General features: G+C 39.1%; 1 protein-coding gene across 1 annotated transcript in view; it reads right to left on the bottom strand.

Moving 5' to 3' along the window:
• The window catches only part of LOC124722671 (histone-lysine N-methyltransferase trithorax-like), a 226,929-nt gene that overhangs the window by 43,808 nt on the left and 158,019 nt on the right, over positions 1-25,102 (bottom strand). Inside the window, exons 10-11 of the mRNA XM_047247815.1 lie at positions 17,867-18,028; positions 5,582-5,694 (exon numbers count right to left, since the gene is read on the bottom strand). Coding sequence (XP_047103771.1) covers positions 5,582-5,694; positions 17,867-18,028 — 275 coding nt within the window. The remainder of the gene's footprint in view (positions 1-5,581; positions 5,695-17,866; positions 18,029-25,102) is intronic.

The raw sequence follows: 25,102 nt of genomic DNA, 5'->3' as shown, positions 1-25,102 counted from the left end.
CAACTACAATGATCTTCGACAGCATAGATTCTCAGCCCCAAAAGTGTATAGGTTATGAAAAAAACCCTGCAAATTTACAGCAATACTAAGTTATCACCACAGGATTGGTGATTAGCAGAAGCACAGAAAAGTCATTCCTGATGACAGTATGAAGATGTACAATCTTTGTATCTACTACCTACTAATATTTAATGCACATAGTGATAGGGAGGTACTCCATTCTTCTAGAATCTTTTAAAATATCCCACACAGAAATAGTGACATAATATTAGTATGAGACATATCCAGATGTAACGAAAATATTACACAGAGTAAGTAATATCATAATTTTTACAATATCTGGCGTCTTCTGGTTCCTTTTGCATGTGGGCATATGAAGTATCATTTGGTAAGGTCAGATTTCTTCCCTGTAAACAGCTCAGATTCCAAGAATGCCATGATGGTAACTCAAAGTGGTTGCAGTATGGGGGAGGAAAAGTATGATAAAAAGAGAATGCTTGCCCTGAATTTAATTACAAACCCTCTGCAAAGGTAAATAATTCAAAACTGATCTTGCTACAGGCCCTTCACTTGTAAGTTACCAACTAATTCAAGACTGAAATCTGGCACAAAAAAAAAAAAAAAAAAAAAAAAAACAATGAACGTTTACACAACAATCAAAAACAAGTATCTTTTCCCACACTAAATACCCCACAATAGCCTGAAGGAACATGCAGTACTTAGTTGCCAAAATTCAATTTGTTTCTTTACCATCATTTCTTGTTCTGTTTTATGGCCCTGTTACTTCCCTACTATTTTTATTAATTTGGTCTGTACGTGCCCACCACTCTGTTTGTATACTTAATTGCTTTTTCTGTTGTGTAAACCATTTTAATTCTGACTAGGCCTTTTATAATCACACAGTGGTTTGTATCTTAAAGATAAAATCTGTGGTCATTTTTATGTAATGTATTTACCCAAATGCAAGCTGACATTATTTGCAATTTTCATGGTCCAAAAATGTATCTGCAGCTTAGACTCAAGGCAAAGTCGAAGGAAGTTCTGAAAAATGCCGCTAGAAGCCTCTGCAAGCAGTTATTTTGCCACAGAAGCCATTGTCTTAATACTTTGAGTATTGAATGCTAAGTATTTTTTATCAGGGAGGAAATTCAAATTTAATATAGCTCATCTTTAAATTTAGCAATTTTTCAAATATTTATAGCAATACACAAATGAACCCCTCTATACGCACGACTCCCCCCCCCCCCCCCCACACACACACAAAAATATATATCAAAACAGATGTTTTTAAGAAACCTGCAGAAGTTGGCAAGCATGGTAAGCGCAGTTTTGCATTTCAACAGCTCCAGTTCCATTTGCAAGGTGCCGGCACACACTGATGCACATTGAGCCATTTCTTAATGCTGCTAATATTCATGATGTAACAATAAGAAATGTTTCACTGCCTTAAATTAATTTCATATTCGTGAGTACCAATAATTTCCACATCTGAACAAGAGGGTCCTTATAAACAAGCTTTTACATAACCTTGTTACTTCCATGAGAGACTTCTACTATAGCACATGACTGACATGAATCGTATGTTATACACACTGCATGCAATGAGTGAAACTTTCCCACTGCATCATTCCCCCTCCTCTCCCCAACTCCATTTTTCTTTTTTCCATTGACCCCTAGGAGAATGAGGGCAGTGCTTGCTCAACATTTTGAGACAATACATTTGGATTTCACCCCTTGCTTCAGGCTACTTTAGTACTTTTGTAAAGTGCCAGGTTTTAGTCTACCATGATTAAACATGTTCACTATACTGTGAAGTTGAAAAGAGAAGTGATGGCTGGTGTTATACATTAGAAGTGGTGCTGAATGATCCTGTTAGGTAACACTGACAGACGTGCTTACCCATGAATGCAGAAATTATCCAAGTGAAAGTACACGGAGTTGCTCGATAGCAGAAAATCATGAATTTCAAAGGAATCCGCAATTGGGTTGCCTGTATCATAAAAAATTGAGGATTTTCTCTTCGTAGGCACATTTCAACTGCACAGAAGCTGCCAGAAAACTATGAGGAAAAACTCGTTGAATTTCAACATTTCATAATCAGAAGGTGCACCAAAAATAATTATCTTCCTAGTCAACAATTTAGGAAGAGACAGATTGCTACTCTCCATGAAGAAGACACGTTAAGTGGCAGACAGGCACAAATAAAAGACACTTACACAAAGCTTTCGGCCACAGCCTTCATCAGCAAAGGAGAAAAACACACTGTTCATAAACACAAGAAAGCAAACCTCATGCACACGTGACCACCAACTCCAGAAGTGCAGTGGTTTGTATCTTAAAGATAACACCTCATCTGTTGTCATTTTTTATATACTGTATTTTCCCAAATGCAAGCCAACCTTATTTCTAATTTTTGGTGTCCAAAAATGTAGCTGTGGCTTAGACTCGAGGCAAAGTCTAATGGCATTCTAGCCCAAGCTGCCTCAGATGGCAGTCGTGTGTGTGAGGTGAGCATTCTTGTGTGTATGAACTGTGTGTGTTTCTGTTTTGTTGACTGTACACAGCAATCTATCTTTTCCTACATTGTTGGTATTCCTATATGGAGCTTCCATTATCTTCTTGGTCAGATAGGTAATGTGGACCAAACTCTGGTATATTTCGATATGCCAAGAAATTACATCCTAGAAGCAACTGGAGAAGAAAGATGTCAAGATAATCTCTGTAGGTGCTGAAATGCAGCGCATGTCTGTCGTGCTTGCCTGCACAGCCAATGGCCACAAACTGCCACAATTCAATGTTTTTAAATGCGAGAAGTTACCTAAGTCCGAGGTATTTCCAGAATGTGTTATTGTACATGCTAATGAATGGCTGGTTCACAGAGGACTTGGTTTAGAGTGGATTAAACTTGTATAACAACATCGTACTGATGCCTAGCTAGGTTTGCCAAACATGCTGGTACCAGATTCATATGCTAGCCATACTACCCAGCTGTAAAGAGGAAATCAGTAGAGAGTAGAACAGATTTACCTGTAATTCCAGGAGGATGACATCAATTTAACAGCCATTAGATGTCTGTTTCAAAAAAACCATTTAACGACAGACTTAAAAATATGTACACACAATGGCTAACAAAAGAAGCTCAGCAGTTAACAACTACACGAAGTGTTAAGCATGCCAGCTTGTCTCAAGTGTGTGAGTGGATAGACCAATCTTTGAAATGTGTACTGAATAAAATTATTTATCACACATTTAAAAAATGATATGTTTCTAACTTTCACATTTCATCAAAAATCAATTTTCTTGGTAGATAGGCGACGGTATCCAGTCAGTCTGTGAGCCTATGCTACTACGAATGAGAAAGACAGTGTGTGTGTGTGTGTGTGTGTGTGTGTGTTTTATTCTACTATGAGTTGTAAATTTGTATTCTTGTATGCCACATTTTTGGGGGCTTCTCTGTAGCGCGACTTGCCTGTGACATCACCGCTCACAGCCCACTTGCATGTAGTACCTATTATAGCTGCCATAATTTGTTTGTCGAGCAACACTGACTGATGTAGGAGATACTGTAGAAGAAACATTTTCCATAATGATGACAATACTTACAGTTCACACTTTGTATGGATCACTTGTGCTGGAAATCATTCTGTGTAGACAAATATACTGCTTAGAATGTTAAAAAAGTAATTGAATCTAGATGATACAAATTAGTGTCTTTAATACATAGATTCCTCTTCGCCAAATTTATATCCTTTAAATCAACTGTGATGCTGTGTGTCAAGCCAAAATGTACCTTTCTTGGATGAAAACACTATACTTTGTTGAAAGAAATAATACTTCAGATGAAATTCATGTGATATGAAAAGACTGACGTATGACTCAAACACGAGATATGGTAGAGTCTGCTAAAGTCTTAGCGGCCCCAATTGCAATAGCTCCACAAGGAATATTTTGAAAGATATCGCGGATCTTCACTGCTGTCACTGTTTGTGATGTAACGATAATTTTAAGTGTCCAATAAGCTAAAGTTGATTCCATGTGAATTACTAAAATTAATACAACTCCCCACAAGTCCCTGAGAGGTGGAGCCACTATGATTAACCATATCTGTTTTGATTTTTAAATACAACTTGAAATAAGGCATGTACCACGGAGAGACAATTCAATCACTCTGCTCATGGCTGAGGTGCCACCAGAGCGTAATTTATGAGAGCAAGCACACTGATGTCGCTGTGTTCGTGCCACGGTGTGTTTTGTTATTTTGAAAATATGTTTTTATGCACATTCTCCTTTCAAATAGAGATTCACCATATGTTGTGCAATACCAGTAACCAAATGTTTGTTACCTTTTTTTGTATTTACATGCAGAAAATAAAGCTATTTCAATCTACTTCTGATAAAATAGTGCATCTAGATACAATTTGCTGTGAAATAGCATTTATTAGTTAAGTTCGCATTTTGAGGTAAAATTTGCATCTAAATTCACATTTATCACAAATGAGAATTTTTCTGGTCCCTAGTATACTTGTGAAACTGAAAAAGCATTGTAATTTTGTTTGTAGTTTGTACAGCCAAAATCACGAAAATGAAAAAGCACATGGACAAACTTTCCTTAGACGCAAAGCATTAAGTGGACAACAGTACACAGTGATGTTTTTAAAACCTAACACTGCACATGAGGAAGCACCATGGGCCTAATTATTTTCAAAATATATGAAAAAATTACCATAAAAGCAATAACCCTGTGTCAAATTGAAGGGAATCAGCTACTACACATTTCACACTCCATTATCCAGCAGCAAAGCGAGATCCTACAGAAAAATATCTGTGAATGAAACAGAATAAAGCACTGCACTTGGAAGCAACACCACCAGACAAAGACAATATTGAGAAATTTTCATCAGGGAATGATATGTAGCAATATCACAACTATATGCAAAGTAAAAATGACAAAAAGATCTAAAAATCACAGTGGAAATCAATATTGCCTGGTAATGAAGAATAAGTCTCCAATTGTGATAATTTCATTGAGTGCTAACAGAAGATCAATATATTTGGACACTAAGAATCCTTCTTTAAGGAAGAAATCTGGTACAGTTGAGTATGTATGGACTTCCTTTCCATAAATTCCTAGGAAAAATGTCCAACACAAAACTGTATAGTGCGATCCAAAATTTGCCGAAAATGGTGATGAAAAGTGAGACCATTACTGGACTGAAATGTCGCGTGTGCATGGATTGAAGACAATGAGAATTTGCTTGACCATACCAATCAGTAACGACAAATTGAGTAGGGGAAAAAATAAATAAATAAGGTGTGTGTGTGTGTGTGTGTGTGTGTGTGTGTGTGTGTGTGTGTGTGTGTGTGAGAGAGAGAGAGAGAGAGAGAGAGAGAGAGAGAGAGAGAGAGAGAGAGAGATTGCTATGATAAAGCAAATTTTCCTTGTCTTCAATCCAAAACTTAACCAGATAAATGCATTCCCTTTTCTCCAGATACCAAACACAGACACAAACAAAACAGTTTAAGTCCTTTCGTTAAATAATTTTCACAGAATTACTGTTACTATTTCAAATTGTAAACTTACCTGCAAATAAATTCTACAGTATCTGGAAGGTAGCTGAGTATATGATATTTTTCATCTGAAAGTCCTTCACATCTTGAATGGACCCAGCAATTGCATTTCACGCACTCCATCATCTAGGGTAAGACAGTATCACATATTACATACAGAACAGAGCATAAAGCATAACAAAAAGTTAAATATCTGAACACTATGTTGCAAGATGACAGTAGCACAACACACATGGTTCTACACAAACAAAACCCTTATAGAACGAAATCAAATAATAAATATTGATTTTTGTAGCAGTGACAAATTCACTAATTAGGAAGTGGACTGGTAAAATATCTTTTATCATCAATATCTACCTGTCTTCAAACTGGTGCTCATAATATCATGTTACATTGATACACCATAACAATTTATATAATTTTTGAATGCAGAGCAGACAGATAAAATCTGTAGAGTGCAGTAACACCTGCTGATACTCTATCTCCCCAGTCCTACCTATATACTGTTTAAGCGCACTGAATGTTCCTGGAATCTGGAACAGAATACTACAAGCTCAGAATGATTTTTTTCTCTCATCAAGTTCAATGCCTCACAAAATAAGACACCCACATTTCTGAAAATTGGAACACCTAGAAAAGATACATGTGAACGAACGATCTGTATAACAAAGATCACATATATGACAATACAAGAACAAGGATTGTCAGACAACCGTGATAAAAAAAATTCTAAAAATATCTGCTCATTTGTATTCCTATAGTTCATCAGAAAGCAGCTGTTACTATATATTTATGTAGTACATATGATACCCTCATGTCATCCTTACAATACAGGGTCTCGAGTGCATTTTCTCTGGTGTTTTGGTGATATTTGCAATTTTGTTTTTTTTTGCAATGTGTAGCTGGAGCCACCCGTGTGGGGTTGCTGGTCCCCCATTGCGTGCCTCCCCAAGTGGCGGATAGGTGAACGTCCTCCAGGTATGAGGGCCAATGGCTTGGATGAAAGGCAGAGAAGCCCCAACCATCAAATGCTGCCTTGCAGTCAGTAGAAGGATCTACAAAGGCTAAGGATGTTCCTCTGAAAATGGAACCAGCTACCCGGCGAGCTGCAAGGAGTAACCCCTCAAATGGTTGGGTGGAAAGTTAACAATCTTCCCCTGTAAAAATCACTTGCTGCAAATGCTAACAAAGGAATAAGCCGAACAGATATTTTGATGATGACCCCATCAAACAAAAAAAGGATAAGAGATATGTACATATGAACATGGAATGTGCGGAGCATGTACCAAGCTGGAGCCCTATGGCAGCTGCTAATGCAAGTAAACAACTACGGTATAATACTATAGTCTCTCCAGTAAATTAGGTGGAATGGAAGTGACACAATGGACTCCGGAAATTTCACAATCATCTATAGTGGCGGGAGGACATATACCTTTGGTACAGGTTTTGTAGTTGCTAAAGGACTGAAACATGCTGTAATGTACTTCGAACCAATCAATGAACGGATGTCCATATTAAGATAAGGGGAAAATTTTTCAAATAACAATTGTAAATGTACATGCACCCACAGACGAGGCAGATGAACAACAGGGTGAGTTTTATAGAAAGGTAGAGCAGTTGTATGATCAGGCTCCTAAACATGATATTAAGAGTTTAATAGGAGACTTGAATGCAAAAACAGGAAAAGAAGAGGCAACTATAGGAAGACATTGCCTCCATGAAATATCAAATGACAATGGAATTAGTGGTTTGGATTTTGCTATAAGTAAAAACATGACTGTCAGCAGTACATGTTTTCCACATAAAAAGACACACAAAAAAACATGCATGTCACCAGATGGACAAACTAGAAATCAGATAGACCATATATTGATTGACTAAAGGCATGGATCAGACATCATGGATGTCAGGAGCCCATGTAGAGCTAACTGCAATTCAGTGAGAATTAAGTACAGGCAAAGGATTTGGCTACTGAGTAAATAAAAAGGTCACAAACAGAAAAGTTTTGACATTAAGAAACTAAAGTCAGAAGAAATACGGAGAGCATATCAGATGAAAATAGAAGAGGGGCTTTAGAACGATACTGACACATAAAATCAACATATAGAAATAATGTGGAAACAATGTAAGACTGCAATCTTCAAGGCAGCTGGGGAGGTTTTGGGACATGTACGGGTTCAAAGGAAGGCAGATTGGTTGAATGAAGAGTGTATGAGAAGACTTGAGGAGTGTAACATAGCATGAACAATTTTATTTCAGGGAAGAACTAGAGCAAATCTGAATGAATATAATGAGAAGTGCCTTGGAGCTAAAAGGGTTTGCAGAAAGAAGAAAAGAGCACTAGAAAAGAAAAATGGAAGAAACTGAACAGCTAGGAGAAGAGAAGCAAAGTACGTGAAATGTACCAAAAGATTAAAGAAGAAAAGGTTGGGTTTCAAGCCAGAACAAATGTATGCAGAAATAAAGATGGGAATTTGATAGGGGAGAGTAATAAAACACTTGGCAGATGGGCAGAATACTTCCAAAAGTTACTGAACCCAGAAGTAGGATTAGAATAAGAAGAACGGGGGGAAAACTTATTACGGACCAGAGGTTGTAACACAAGAACCTGCACTGGAGAAAGTGATACAAGCCATTAAGACATTAAAAAATAATAGGGCACCAGGAGATCAGATTCAGGCGGAATTTCTCAAATATGGTGGGGAAGCATTGTGGAAAGCAATACATAAAGTAATACTGAACATCTGGCAGGAGGACAGCATGCAAATGGAGTAGAAAACAGCTATTGTGTGCCTCATACATAAAAAAGGAGATGAATTAAACTGCCAGAATTACCGAGGAATATCCTTGCTAAATACTACCTATAAATTGTTCTCCACGATCCTAACTAGGAGGCTTACTCCCTATCTGGAAGACAGAATTGGACACCATCAGAGTGGCTTTAGAAGAAATAGGTCAACAACTGACCAAATATTCACATTACACATACTACTTGAAACATGTTATGAACATCAAGTAAACATGCATCAGCTTTATACTGATTTTACATAAGCCTATGATAGCATCTCAAGAATGACATTGCTGAATGTGATGGAAGAAGCTGGGATACCTAAGCAGCTCATTAAACTTACTATGATGACCCTCAGTGAAACCAACTGTAAAGTAAAAATACAGGGCTGAATCTCCAGAGATGTGGAAGCAAGAAAAGGGACTGACACACGGTGACAATATCTCCTCACTGCTACTCAACCTCTGCCTAGAAAAAGTCTAAGTCAGATAGAGATAAATAGAGTAGGAACCATTTTTAATCGTTCATTGCAGTACCTAGCCTACACAGATGATGTGGCATTACTTGCACGAAACACTGCTGTGCAGGCTGATGCCTATCAACAAATGGAGAGAGGTGCAAGGGAAAGACCAAATATGAGGTATGCCCACAAAGTAAGTTCCGTTTGGTTATATAAAACAAATGTGTACAGATACAGAAAAAATATTTATTGTACAAAAATCTACAACTGTTAAACTAATTTTCTACATAGCTTCCGAAATTTTGTAGGCACTTGACATAGCATGGCACATGTTTTTGTATTCCCTCTTCATAGAAGGTTGCCGCCTATGTATTCAGCCACGTGGTAACGTGTTCTTTCAGCTCGTCATCATTGCTGAAGTGTTGACCACCAAGGACAGATTTTAGGTGTAATAAGAGATGAAAGTCGACAGGAGTGAGGTACGGGCTGTATGGAGGATGATCAAACGCGTTCCAGTGAAATTCCTGTAAGAGTTGTTTGGTCAAATTCGCTGTGTGGGGTCGGGCATTATAGTGGAAAAAAAACAACACCTTTTGACAGTAATCCTAAGCGCCTGTTCTGTATTGCGCAGCACAATTTCTTAATAGTCTCACAGTAACAATGTGCATTGATTGTTTGGCTTCGTGGTAAGAAATCAATCAGCAAAATGCCTTTTCTGTCCCAAAAAAAACGGTACACATGACTTTTCGTGGTGTCAAGATTTGCTTGGGCTTAACCTTCGTTGGGGATGAAGTGTGCCTCCATTCCACTAATTGCCGTTTTGTTTCAGGGGTGTCGTACAATACCCAAGTTTCACCCCCTGTGACTATCCGAGAAAGAAAACCATTGCCTTCTTCATTGTAGTGTGTCAAAAACTGAAGTACACTGCCCATCCATTGTTTTTTGTGTTGTTCAGTAAGAATTTTGGGTACCCAACATGAGCAAAGTTTTCAAAATTTCAGTTTTTCAGTAACAATTTCATGAATTAGTGATCGTGACATTTGTGGGACTTCCATAGCAAGGGCACTAAGTGTAAACTTATGGTTATGCTTAATCTCCTCTTCAATTGTGTGAACCAGTTCATCAGTAACCACAGACGGACGTCCACTTCGTTCTTCATTGTATGGGCACTGATAACCGCGCTGTTGAGCGCCCCACAAGCCAATCATCATCATCATCATCATCATCATCATCATCATTGTTATTCATCGTGCACTTGATCACGTCCTTCATTGAACAGTCTGACCCATCTTCTAACCATTGAATCACTCATAGCAGGCCGGCTGGTGTGGCCGAGTGGATGTAGGCGCTTCAGTCTGGAGCCGCGCGACCGCTACGGTCGCAGGTTCGAATCCTGCCTAGGGCATGGATGTATGTGATGTCCTTAGGTTAGTTAGGTTTAAGTAGTTCTAAGTTCTAGGGGACTGATGATCTCAGATGTTAAGTCCCATAGTGCTCAGAGCCATTTGAACCATTTGAACTCATAGCATTTTGTCCGTAAACCTCACAGATTTGCCAATGAATTTCTTTCAGTTTAACTTTCTTTGCATTTAGAAAATGAATCACAGATTTGATTTCACATGTGGCGGCTGACATTATAAAGAAGCACTACAATGCACACGTCGGCAGCAGCGATCTGAAAATGGCGTACATGTCTTCTCCTAGAGTCAGAGTAACTGCCGTGCATGCTCGGAACTGCGATCATAGCGCTACTGTGGATAGAAATAGAAATGGAACTTACTCTGTAGACAACCCTGAAAGGGTGAGGGACTTCAAGTAACTCGGATCGACTATCACAGAGACAAATGACATCAGCAGCGAGGTGAAAGCTAGAACAGCAGCACGCAACAGATGCTACTTTGCCACACTACCCATGCTTAGCAGCTCACTTCTATCACGGAAATATAAAATCCTCATTATAAGACCAGTTGTTATGTATGGTGCCGAGACATGGACCATGACTGCAAATGAGGAAAGGATCCTTAGCATTTGGGAGAGAAAGGTTCTGCGTAAAATATACAGCCCAATATACGATCAAGAAGGTTGGCGCATCCGTACGGATGCGGAATTAGAACAACTTTTTGAAAAACCTGAACTTGTCACTACCATTAAAATAAGAAGACTGCTATGGGCAGAACCCATGGTCAGAATGGAGGAAAATAGAACATGTAAGAAGATTTTTGATGGCTAGGCTGGGGGCAGACAATGGATGGGACATCCCAGAAAGAGATGGGTGGATGGAATTGAAGGAGACATGAAAAAGTTGGGTGTCAGAGGATGGATACGGAAAGCCATGTACCAGATAGAGTGCCAGGATATTGTGATGCAGGCCAAGGCCCTTCAAGGGCTGCAGAGCCGAGTAGTAGTAGTAGTAGTAGTAGTAGTAGTAGCAGCAGCAGCAGCAGCAGCTGCTGCTGAAGTCAGCCCAAACAAACACTTCTCACCATGCCTTTCATGCAATGCCCAGAGAGATATGGAAGTGTCAGTTTGTTTCCCTTTACAAACAAATTGATTATTAAAGTGGAATTTTATGTGCTCATTCAGTAGAGTGGTCCCAAATTAGTCAAACACAATATTTGTCTTGTCAGTATGTATTAACAGGGTCAGTAAAACACGAAGAATAATCAGTACTTCAGTAGTGACCATAACTCCCTGGCCAGTGCCAACTGCTACCGCCATGCAGCAGTGCTGTTGCTCAGTCACTCCTCGAGTACTGGCTATTCTTTGTGTTTTACTGTCCCTATTAATTGATATTGATGAAAAAAATATCACTCTTGACTAATTTGGGACCACTGTATCAAATGAGCACATAAAATTAAGCTTTAAAAATAATTTTGTTTGTAACAGGAAGCAAACTGACACTTTCCGTTGACACTGGGTGTTGTATAATAGATGTGATGAGCTGTATTTGTTAGGGCTGACTCCAGCTACACACAAACAAAATTGCAAATACCTGCAGATATACCACAGAAAATGTGTCTGAAGACTCTTGGGAGAGAGACCCTGTATAAACACATTCAAAAAATGTCTGTTTGGTGCCGTATAAAATGAACACAGAATCAGTCATGTGTATCAGTCTTTTACTTACACTGTCCTTACTACAACATAGTACACGCTGTTCCCTTGTAAAAGACAGTTCTTCAGTTCCAAAAACCTACATGTTGTTATGGTTGCTGTTCACACTTTTGCCCACAAATAATAGTCACGATCGCATGTTTTATTTAACTATGTTTGCTGACAATATCATTTAATAATGCAAACTGTGTTTTCTGTTGTCTCCAGATGCCTTTTACATACACAATATTCTTTATCCACATCTACAAAGATACTCTGCAAGCCACAATACAGTGCATGGTGGAGAGTACACTGTACCACTACTAGTCATTTCGTTTCCTGATTCATTCGCAAATAGAGTGAGGGAAAAATGACTGCCTATATGCCGCCATACGACCCATAATTTCTCGAATTTTATCTCTGAGGCCTTTATGCGCAATATATGTTGGCAGCAGTAGAACTGTTCGGCAGTCATCTTCAATTGTCTGTTCTCTAAATTTTCTCAATAATGTTTCTCGAAAATCATGTCACTTGCCCTCCAGGGATTCTCATTTGAGTTCCCAAAACACCTCCGTAACACTTACATGTTGCTCGAACCTACCGGTAACAAATCTAGCAGCTCTGAATTGCTTCATGTCTTCCTTCAGTCTGACCCGCATGGATCCCAAACACTTTAGCAGTACTCAAGAATAGGTCGCACCGTCGTCCCGTATGTGGTCTCCTTTCCAGTTGATCCACACTTTCCTAAAATTCTCCCAATAAACTGAAGTTGATCATTTGCCTTCCCTACCACAGTTCTCATGTTCGTTCCATTTCATATCGCTTTTCAACGTTACGCCCAGATATCTGAATGACTTCACTGTGTCAAGCAGGACACTATTAATACTGTATGCGAACATTACAGGCCTGTTCTTCATACTCATCTGCACTGACTTTTTATGAGTCTTACACCAAGTATTTGCATATATGCAATTGTGCTCTGTGCAAAATTCTACTGGGCAGTTTCCAATTTCATTCCTTTCCTCCAGTCCACATTCTCCAGCTATTTTTTTCATTTTCACCTTTCTTACTATTTAATTCTAGTCCCTCATAACAAAGTTAAGCCTCGCTTAATATACTGTATAGTTCATTTAATCTCGTCAGACATTCTTTCAATCACTTCATCATCTGCAGAGCTGGTATGCATTCAATACTGTGGTGGGTTGTGGCTTTGTGTGTATCTCATCTATGATGATTTGTTGACTTCACTGTTTGTGATAGTGTACTCACATTCACTATCCTTACTCCTGTATTACCCCTATATGATCTCGTGTTCATAAACCTGTAGCCATGTGACCAAAAATCATGGTCTTCCTGCAACAGCATTTACTGGTTTCATTATATCCAACTTCAAACTATCCATGTCTCTGACCTGTCTATTTGATTAAATGATCTAATATAACATACTCTTACCCACAGAGGTCATTTCTTTTCACATCACCCTTCTGATCAGCACTTCCCAGAGATCCAAATGGTGGATTATTTTACCTCCAGAATGGATACCATCATCATTTAACTATGCAATACAGCTGCATGTCCCCAGAAAAGGTAACAGCTGCAATTTACCATCAGTTCCTGATGTCCAAAATACCAATATATTAAGGACTTGTTGGCCAATGTTACAAGGCAAGATATGTCAATTATGCATACTTTTTAAAAAATAAATAGAAAGGGCGCACTACAAAGGAATTACCTGAATGGGACAGATATCTGTAGATGTGATGTACATGTACAGACAAACAAATGATTTCAGTTTCACAAAAATTGTATCATTTATTCAAGGAAAGGAGCTTCACAAATTGAGTAAGTCAACAACATATTGGCCTCCCTCTGGCTCTTGTGCAAGCACTGATTGATTCGGTTGTTGGCTGTCATCCTGAGTGATACTGTGCCAAATTCTGTCCAACTGGCATGTTAATATCATCAAAATCCCGAGCTGATTGGAGGGCTCCACCCATAGTGCTTCAAATGTTTTCAGTTGGGGTGATATCTGGTGACCTTGCTGTCCAAGGTTGGGTTTGGAAAGCACGAAGACAAGCAGCAGCAACTCTTGCACTTTATGGGTGGGCATTATCTTGCTAAAATGTACACCCAGGATGGCTTGTCACAAATGGCAACAGAACATGGCACACAATATCTTCAATGTATTGCTGTGCTGTAAGAGTGCTGCAGATGGCAATCAAATGGGCCCTGCTATGAGAAGAAATGGCACCCCCAGACTGTTACTTATGGCTGTCAGGCCGTATGGTTCAGGTTGGTATCCCACCACTGTCTGTGGTGTCTCCAGACACGTATTTGACCTGGAATCTCATTCACTGGAGTAGAGTTGTCTTCAGTGATGAGTCCTGCTTCGAATTTAGTCCGATGACAAGCAAATACGTGTCTGAAGATGCCCTGGACAATAGTGGGATACCAACCCGACTGTCAACCACCATACGGCCCAACAGCAAGGAGTGATGGTTTAGGGTGCCATTTCTTTTCATTTTGTTTGGTTGTTATCCACAGCACCCCTACAGCACGATACGTTGACTACATTCTACCCCGTTTTGTTACCCTTCATGGCAAGTCATCCTGGGCTTGTATTTCAGCAAGATAATGCCCTCCTGCACACTGCAAGAGTTTCTACTGCTCGTCTTCTGGTTGCCAAACCCTAGCTCGGCCAGCAAGGTCACTGGCTCTCTCCCCAACTAAGAACATTTGGAGCATTACAGGCAGAGCCCTCCAACAATCTCAAGATTTTGACGATCTAACATGCCAACTGGACAGAATTTAGTGCCATATCCCTCAGTAGGACAGCCAACAACGACAAGCTGAATAATTGCTTGCATAAGGGCCAGAGGTGGATGAACACGTTACCGACTTCCTCAATCTGCGAAATTCCTTCCAATTTTTTTGAAATTGCTATCATTTCTTTGTCCGTACATGTACACCATATCTAACAATTTCTGTCCCATTTGGATAATTTCTCCATGGTGTGTGTATTTTTTGGTCCTAAGACTGTGTAATATTGGTCAGTTCAACACCCCGTAACAGTCAAAGATTGAGAGCAAGCACTCAATTGAGATATGATTGATTGCTACTAAATGAAAAATTTATCTTAGTTCTGATGCAAACCCCCCCCCCACACACACACACCTACAACATAATAATAATTATTTTTTTTTCCATAGTGCATTTTACTTACATTTACTCTATCAGTTGTAATCAAATGATTTGACTTTTCACTTTTGGTTTCCTTTTAGAAATTACACCTGATGTTGCTAATATTCACTGTCCACCTTTCACTATTAGTGACATTCACTTACCGTATTTACTCGAATCTAAGCCGCACCTGAAAAATGAGACTCTAAATTGAGGAAAAAAATTTTCCCGAATCTAAGCCGCATCTGAAATTTGAGACTCAAAATTCAAGGGGAGAGAAAAGTTTTAGACCGCACTTCCAAATCGAAACAAAGTTAGCCCATTGTAACATGAGACACAATTGAGGTCGAATGGATGAAGATACAGCTACAATAGTTTGGTTCGAGTCGTAAGCTTAACTCTTAAGCTTTACCAAGTAGCCATTGGTATGTGCCAGGCGCTCCGTCCGTATTTATACAGGTACCCTTCCTTTTTCACGTGCTTCGTCTGGTTTGAATCGATTGCTTATTTTGCTATGATCTGATAAGTGCCGTTCTCTTTGTTATATGTGTTTACGTCACTCTAAGCTGAAAATGCATTATTGTACTGTGTCATAAATGTCGCATTCTGATAATGATTGTTCACGACCTGCTGCTGCTCGCAGCATGTCTTGCTTTTGTGCGTGCTACCGCCACTTACAATTAAAAAAAAAAATGGCAAGAGACTGCTGTTTGTTGTTACTTACACTGCAGCTTTCTTTGATAACAAGGAACCAAATAATATTTTTCTCCGTTTGAAAATCTTTGCAGACGCCACTTAAGTACATTACATTCTGCACAAAAATTAGATTCATCTTAGATTTAAAAATCTAGTCAGTTGCCGTGCTTCATTTCTGACTGTATCACTATTCAGCATAAGAATAATATGAATATAAACATGACATAATATGTATATTCTTCCACGTTTGCTCTTGTCTCACTCCAGTTTCGTAGTTCATTAGGCAGCAAACACGAAAGAATACATGGCATAATGTTTACATTCTTCTACCTTTTGTTTTAATTTATTTACTGACGTAGAGGTTTTTTTTGGCACCAGTATTTATCTTTGTGCCTGCTAAGCATGCCTGTGTAGCGCTACGTATATTCGATGGCAGAAGTTAGTTGTGGCGGCACCTACCAACATTTTTCAGAACTTCCGCTTACTTTGCACTCAATTCTAAGCCGCAGGCGGTTTTTTGGCTTACAAAAAGGCACCATAAAATATTTTTTACATGGATTAGGAGAGGCAAAGAACAAACCAAACAGTGTCATAAGCAGGAACCTAGACTACAGATTCTTTTGTTTAGTGATGGAAGTGTAGTGATTGAAGTATGAATGAAGAACCTCATCTGGCACTCAGAAGTATGTTTGTTCAAATTTGTACCTATAGCTTTTTTGATGTAGAGGGGTCATTTTTTTTCCTACAAAAACATTTTGACTGATACATGCAGGAACCCCACAGGACAAATTTAAAAATAATGTTAGCTGTTAACTGTGCAAAAAGGGAAGTGAATTAACACACTGAGAACAAAAATGATAGTGCATCTTTTAATGTATTTTTCACTTGATCATGCATGTATTGTAGTTTGACAGTGCAAGAATGCACACATATTTTGTGACTGTGCACATAATTCTCCTTTTTTAATTACCACATCAGTAATCAGAACACTAAAAAACCTAATGAATAAGCCACTTTCATTAAAAGGTTTTTTCATTGTTGTCCAACATCAATGTTTCACCAAGTGTTATAGAAATAAGTATTCTGATGATTCAGAATACTCCTGAGCAGCACTGTTGCTTGTTTCAGAGCAGTTCACAACAACATCAAGTTATTTTACAAAAGAAATGTGACACAGTTATTACTAGATAATAATATAACGTGTTTGTCAAAGAAAATGTAAGTTGTTAGGTAATCTCATGCCTATACTCCTGGGATTTACACAAAACACTGTGATTTAAAAAATTAGGAAATAAAAATTAAAATAAATTTTGATTACAAAGTCATAAAGAAATAATCTTTTTCCTGTATCTTCACAGGGTCACCACATCAATTACTGGATTTGGCAATGTCTCCCCCCCCCCCCCCCCTGACAATTTTGTGTACCTCACCAGACTGCATCTAGTGTTATACAATAGGAAAGTCTGTGAAAGTTTTTTCTAAATTTTTGTGAGTCATGTAACTGACATGGGTACCAGTCTGGTATTTACCTAGTCAGATATTCGAAACTGCCTAAAAACCACATCTACGCTGACCAGCTCACGATGTACCCCCAGAATCCTGGAAGTGCAGTCATGCTAACGCGCACAGCTATCAGGGCAGATCACAATCATATAGAAATAATGACTGCTATTTGGTCAAAAGCATATTTATATGAAATAAAAATTGAGACCGAGAACTCTATTTACTTACTGCAGCTGCCAGCAGCTGTACACTCCTACTTTATGCACAGAGCAAGAAGCATTGGTATCCAAAATCTAATGCAGCCATCAGCAATCAATATAATGGCAAATTGAATTGCCAAGAGAACAAATTAGACAAGAATGAAACTAATAGCTTGTGAGCGATCACACTTTTATATGCAGTGGGAAAAATACCATTCAATGGTTGACTGAAAAAAACAAAAATAAGTATTCTACACTTAACAGGAAAATAAGGTAATCAATTACAGGAAATTATGTTATGGATATTTTTTGGTAACATACACAAAGAAAGCAGCGTTAACTGCTAAATCAGGCTATTATTAATTACAGGGAACTTACCTTGGTATCATAATCATGGTCTTCATAACAACGCTGGCACAAAGGGCAATAGTTCCCTTTCTGTCGCAGTTTAAAGCATGCTTTACAGAGTGGAATGTTACCCACAAAATTAGTCACATTTTCAGTACCACAGCTCTTGCATCGGAGACATGTTGAACAAACCTAAAACAAATTTATCCTAGGTATCAGTAACATTATACCATCTTTACAAATATGGTAGAGGTAAGATGATGTTTTTTTGTATATTAATGGGAACTCTAATAGTGTTTTGTCCCTAATTTCATATCATCTTTTGTGATGTTTCTTTTGGGTATTCCTGCAACAAATTGAACTTCATAATTCAACTCTATTATGCTTTTTGTGGAAGGTGGTGAACTGACAGTTAACTGCTCAAATCACAGTAAAAAGTTTACAATTTTCAAGACAACCTGTTCTCAAAATAATCATGTACACTTATTTTGCAGAGTGTGTTTTGAGACAATTGGTGGAAGATCACCACCATTACAGAGCAGGCAGGTATGCAACAAAGTAGCAACCAACATTACAATTCAATACAATTGAGTATGTGTGCTTCATTAGCTGTTCCATATTTAAGTTTCACTACTAGCCACACAACTCATAAAAACAATAGTTAGTGCCACTGCAGATCTTTGTGTGGATTAAACCTGAACCACAAACTTTTCACAACTAATTTCATGCATTTATTACAGTTCATATGAAGGGATATATGGCATAATTATGTAAGTCAATTCTGCTCATTTTGAGAAATTGTACATTTTGTGAAAAATTGTACAGAAAAACCAGGAAAGCCTAAATGAAGTGCATATAGGGATACTGAGTCTAGTAAGGGATATTATTAATAATGGAGCATAAATTCAGTGTAGTAATATTAATATTATGACTATAATTAATAAAGTCTATGAATTTAATTTCATTTTGAACTAACAATTTCACTTTGAATTAACAATACCTGAGCACAATTACATATAGCAATATTAACATCAACATCATAATTGTGTACAAATTGCATGAATTTCAGTCTGAATTAAAACAAAGATACATTCAGTTATCCTTGCCCTCAATAGTTTCTTTCAGGCAATAAAAGAACACATGGTGAACAGGAAGGATGTATGGTAACAAGGCTAACATGTCCTTTTTCTTCAAATTACCAGCTGGTTGTATTTCACAGTAGAGCGGTTCCTGTTTTATAATGTTGAGCTCGACTAGACATCCCTTCTTTCCCTTTCATATATACATGGTGTAAAATTCCTTTTTAGCACAGTTGTCTTGTAATATTTTTTTGCAGGTTCAAATCTTTTATATTGCAATCACTGAATTTGTAGCCAAAAAACTGGACACTGCAATTCATTTGTATTGGGATTAACTACTGCCTTCTGCAAAGCTACTGTCAATACAAATTTTCTTGCTTCATCTGTACTACTCTACACTGAGGTGTAAAATGTCATGGGATAGTGATATGCATGTATGCAGATGGCAGTAGTATCACGTATACAAGGCATAAAAATGCAGTGCATTGGCAGATCTGTCATTTTTACTCGTGTAATTAATGTAAAAAGGTTTCAGATGTGATAATGGATGCACAATAGGAATTAACAGACTTTCAACACAGAAAGGTAGTTGAAGTTAGGCGCATGAGACATTCCATTTCAGAAATTATTAGGGAATTCAACATTCTGAGATCAACAGTGTCAATAGTGTGCCGAGAATATTGAATTTCAGGCATTACTCTCAGCACAGACAACACCATGGGTGATTGCCTTCACTTACCGACAGAGAGCTGCGGCATTTGTGTAGAGTTGTCAGTGCAAACAGAGAAGCAACACTGCATCAAATAACCACAGAAATCCATTAGGATACTGTGGCAAAATCTGGTGTTAATGGGCTATGGCAACAGATGATCGATGGGAGTGCCTTGGCTAACAGCAGGACATCAACAGTGCATCTCTCCTGGGCTCGTAGCCATATCGGTTGGACCCTAGATGACTGGAAAACCATGGCTTGATCGGGTGAGTCCCATTTTCAGTTGATAAGAGCTGACAGTAGGATTCGAGTCTGGCACAGGCCACACGAAGCCATGGACCCAAGTTGTCACAAGGCACTGTGCAAATTGGTGGTGGCTTCATACTACTGTGGGCTGTGTTTACATGGAATGGACTGGGTCCAACTGAACCGATCATTGACTGGACGTAGTCACGTTCAGCTTCTTGAAGACTATTTGCAGCCAAACAACAACGGAATTTTTATGGATGACAATGCGCCATGTCACTAGACCACAATTCTTTGCGCTTGGCTTGAAGAACATTCCGCACAGTTTGAGCGAATGATCTGACAACTCATACTACCAGACATGAACCCCATCAGACATTTATGGGGCATAATCGAGTGGTCAGTTCATGCACTAAATCCTGCATCAGCAACACATTCGCAATTTATTTATTTAGCGTATGGCTAATACAGACATATCATGAAATTACATATACATATGTACATATTGACACACAAGAAACTTAAGTTTGTCTTTACAACTGAATATCCAGTCCTTCAATCCAGCGCACTGCATCTGGAGTTGCTAGCAGGAAGTCCTCTTTGGCGCCGTGATAGGCTCGAATCCTGCATTCACTGACAATGTGGTGAACAGTCTGGTATGGAGCCCTGCAGTCACAAGCTGGATCAGGCAGCTTCTTCCACTTAAAGAGAGCATCCCTGCATTGCCCATGGCTGGTACGGGTTCTGTTGAGAGTAGACCAGGTCTTGCGTGGCAAGTCGAATCCACTTGGAAGTTTAGCACCTGAGAAGATGTTATGCAGGTGCACATCTGTCACTACTTCCCACAGACCTTTCCATTCTTCAAAAGGTTTGAAATTCTTAGCAACCATGTCAGCAGCATCGCACAGAGTTGGATGACGTGATTTCAGTCTCTTGCGATTTAAAAGTGGCAGGTCGCCATGCACGGGTAGGTTAGAATTCCTGGAGATCTTGTGGAATTCTCTCATATGGGCAGTACATCTGCGTGGATCAGGAGGCATTATACCGGTTAACAGTGGAAGCCAATAAACTGGAGTAGATCTGATTGTGCCAGATATTATGCGCATTGTCGTATTCAGCTGGGTATCAACAAGCCTTGTATGATGACTATTCATCCAAACAGGTGCACAATACTCAGCACTTGAGTATACCAAGCCCAGAGCTGAAGTTCGCAGGGTGGTTGCTGAAGATCCCCAGGTAGTTCCGCATAGCTTATGGAAGATGTTGTTTCGAGTCCTCAGCTTTTGAGCTAAGTTAAGAAGGTGTTGTTTGAAGAATAGTGTACGATCCAGGATGACACCAAGATATTTTGGGTTCCAATTGTGACGAAGAAGTCTGCCTCTGAAACTTACCTCCAGTTTTACGTTCGCCAACTGGTTATTTAGATGGAAGCAACACGCTTCTGTTTTACTCACACTGGGTTGGAGTCTCCAGATTTTGAAGTAATTGTCTAATGCAGACAGGTCATTGGCTAAAATCTCTTCTGTTGTCTTCATTTCCTGGTGTTTGACGGCTAGAGCCAGGTCATCGGCATAGCAGTATTTTCTGGACGAAGTGTCAGGTAGATCAGATAGATATAGGTTGAACAGTAAGGGTGAGAGAACTGATCCTTGAGGCAATCCGTTGTTCAGCTTCCTCTCCTTACTTATTTTGCTTCCAGTGATTACCTGGAACTTCCGATCACTTAGCATGCTGTTAATCAGTCGAGCCATTGTTCTGCAGAGATGCGGAGATATTTGTAGATAAGGCCTTCCCTCCACACAGTGTCGAAGGCGGCAGTTACATCAACAAATGCCACAGATGTTTTCTGCTTCATTTGGTATCCTGACACTATGAAGGATGTGAGAGACAATACTTGGTCGCAGCAGCTACGCCCTGGTCTGAAGCCTACCTGATCAACTAGAACGTTCTCTAAGATAGCGCAACTTATTCTGTTATATATTAGCCTTTCAAAAAGCTTGTAGCAGCAGCTGAGTAGGGAAATGGGGCGATAGTTTTCTACCTTGTTGCTGGGTTTGCCAGGTTTCAGAACAGATATTATCTCCACCTTTTTAAACTCAGATGGAAGTTGACCAGTCAGCAGGATGTCAGTGAAGAATTCTGCCAGCCATTTCTTAGCTTTTCCTCCCATATGGATCAGGAATTCTGGATGGATACCATCGAATCCAGGTGTCTTAAGAGGTTTGAGGTCCTTCAGTCCGGAGTCAATGTCAAACTGTGAAGGGATGGGTATACTCAGATGAGGGAGATGCCTTCTTTTTCAGGTCACGAAGCTGTCGTCTGATATGTCTTGTATGTTTCTTGTCACGAGGTACTCTTGAGGTAGTAATGATGTGGGAAGCAATTTGGTCTGGTGTTACTTCGGAATTTTTTCTGCATGCTGGTGCACTTCCTCCCAGTTTTCTCAGAAGACTCCATGCTTTCCTGCTCGAGTGGGTAAAGTCCATAGTTCTGACTGTTTCTGCCCATTTCTGCCTCCGAGACATGTCCAAGCTGGACAGTAGTTCCATAGCTATCTCTGGGTCACCACTTTGCTGGAAGTATTGGTACAGTGCTTCACTTTCCTCATTCCATCCTGGAACATATTCTTTTCGGTATCCTCTTGGCATACACTTTTTAGCTGTTGCTGTTACTGCACTGGATAGTTATTATGTGATGGAGGTATCCATCGAATGGTCTTATCCAGTTCCGTTGAAAACTTCATCCAGTGGGCTTTCTGGAAATTCCATCGAGCAAGCGGAGTTGATCGTATGACAGGAACAGTGCAGCCAATTTGTATTATTACAGGTCTGTGTTGGCTGTGAGGAAAGGCATCTATCACTTTCCTTGTGGTGTTGATGGGAAAGCCAGTTTCGTTGCAGCTAACAAAGTGTAAGTCAGGATTTGAATCCTTGTCCCAAGCAGCTGACCTGAAAGTGCCTTGATCTTTGGCATCAAACACTAGATGAAGATTATTCTCTTCGATCCATTCTGCAAGCATGCTCCCATTTTCATCATTTTGAGAGTACTTCCAAAGTTCATGGCAACTATTGAAGTCTCCTATGTAAATTGCAGGATGTTCTGCTGTGTGTAGGACAAAATTGGGCCATGTTGTTTTGGGTGGTTTGTAAACATTTGTAACAGTAATGCCGTGCAATTGTATGACAACTGTATGTATATCTGCCTCCACACTTACAGAAATCAGTGAAGCTTCGTTTATGTTGTTACGGACATACGTAGCAACTCCATACACCTCTTGGTAAGTTACACCAAGTGCAGAACATCCAGGAATTCGACCTCGCCTTCGGAATATTTCTTCGCTGGAAACACGAGTTTCTTGAATGGCAACGACATCGATATTGTTGTCCAGCAAAAAATTTTGACTGGTAGTCACACTTTGCCCTGCTAATGCTTTCGATATTCAGTTGAAGGAGTCTGATAGTTGGTCCAATGTTTCTTGTTAATGAGCTCTGAAAAGAACTGATTCTGCTATTTAGTTGATATGTCATTGCCAGGAGATCCTATGGATAGTCTGGCTGCCTGTAATCACTGTTGCTCAATTAGCACCACCCAGGAGGCACGTGTAGGGTATTTTAAGGTTAAACCTACGGACGTGAGCAACCCTACCTCGCAATAATGGACGGCTATAGAGGCAGCATGACTCAATATTCCTGCAGGGGACTTCCAAGGACTTGTTGAGTCCATGCCATGTTGAACTGTTGCACTGCGCCGAGCAAAAAGAGGTCCAACATGATATTGGGAGGTATCCTATATGACTTCTATCACCTCAGTGGAAATGGCTTCCTTCTTTGTGATTGAGCAATGATTTTACCCCAGTCTGACAGTGTGTAGATAGTTTTTCCTTCTGCCTGGAGTTCCACAGATAAAAAAAAATCAGCATCATTTGGGAGTTTGGGAGATACAAATGCCCACTTGTCATAAAAATATGCTCAAGAACATCCACCTGAAGTAGTGATCTGTCACATGTTTCAAAAGCAAAGTGCAATTTTAAAATTTCTATTTCGTCCAGTGCAGGCATTACTGGACATTGTTCGGTGTTTTCTTGCACAAACCAATTCTTTTACGTGATGCACTATGCATAATGAAATTTCCTGTTTTCCTTTCAAAGCTACAGTTTCATACCATACATACATGACAACAGTCAGTTCTGAGGTCGTGAGAGCCAAGATTATAACAATATAAATTGCATTTATAATGTGCTACTGAACATGTTAACTTGAAAAGGCCAGAGCTTTTTCCAAATGTAATGTAAAAGTGTACAAAATTTCGGAGCTGGATTTTGATCATTCCTTATGGACTTTCAACAAATTTCATGCAGATTTGGCTCTCCTTAAATGAAAGTCATGTGGCATTTCTAACTGTCTGTTTTTTTTGTTTTCACCTTCAGCAACTTACATTTGCTTCTAGTACAAAGTACATGATGTGCACGTATCTCTTCTTGGCGGGTGAGAACTTGGATTGAAATCATGATTGAAAATCTTTCTATACAAATGCTCTGACACTGGTTTAATGTTATCTTCAAACACATTTTTCTATATAATAAATTTTACACAACTGTGATGTTCAACTCAGGACTCAGCAACATTTGTTAGGGTTTTTCAATGGAGAATAACGCAACTGATAATATGAAAAACTTTTAATGCGGGAATGAGTATGATGAACTGTACCTTCCGCAGCTTTGTTGGAAGGTTTATGACGACCTCTCTAATCACTAATGCACCTCTCTGCTTGCTTTACTCTTCGTGTACATCGACTCATTCTGCCGTTGGAAATTCGAAAAGGTCTCAGAAAACACTTTTTACAGACAATAATTCTGAAAATGTAAAGGGCATTTGGAGATCAAGATCCAGTTAGTGGTCTACTTGCTGCAGGCGTTTCTGATTTGATTAGTTCACATAGGTAGGCACTTCCAGAGTTAAAAGATACCATTTTTCTAAAATTATCAAAATTCCTTTCCTTTCTTCTTAGGTTATTTTTTAAGGACAATGTAGTGTGCAGTGGCACCCATAATTACAAAATATATTAGCAAAAACTGTTTCATCTTTTCTGGTACTATATGCTTCACCTCGATTCCTTTCCAGTTTCATCTCCTGTCTTGTATCTTCTCTCTGTCATTTTCTTCCACACCTTTGGCATTAGTTATCCTCTTTGTACTCACATTCAGATGGACAATATTCTGAAGCTGAACCC

This window comes from Schistocerca piceifrons, chromosome X, assembly GCF_021461385.2.
Source record: "Schistocerca piceifrons isolate TAMUIC-IGC-003096 chromosome X, iqSchPice1.1, whole genome shotgun sequence".
NCBI lineage: Eukaryota > Metazoa > Arthropoda > Insecta > Orthoptera > Acrididae > Schistocerca > Schistocerca piceifrons.
This window is presented reverse-complemented; position numbering and strand designations above follow the sequence as displayed.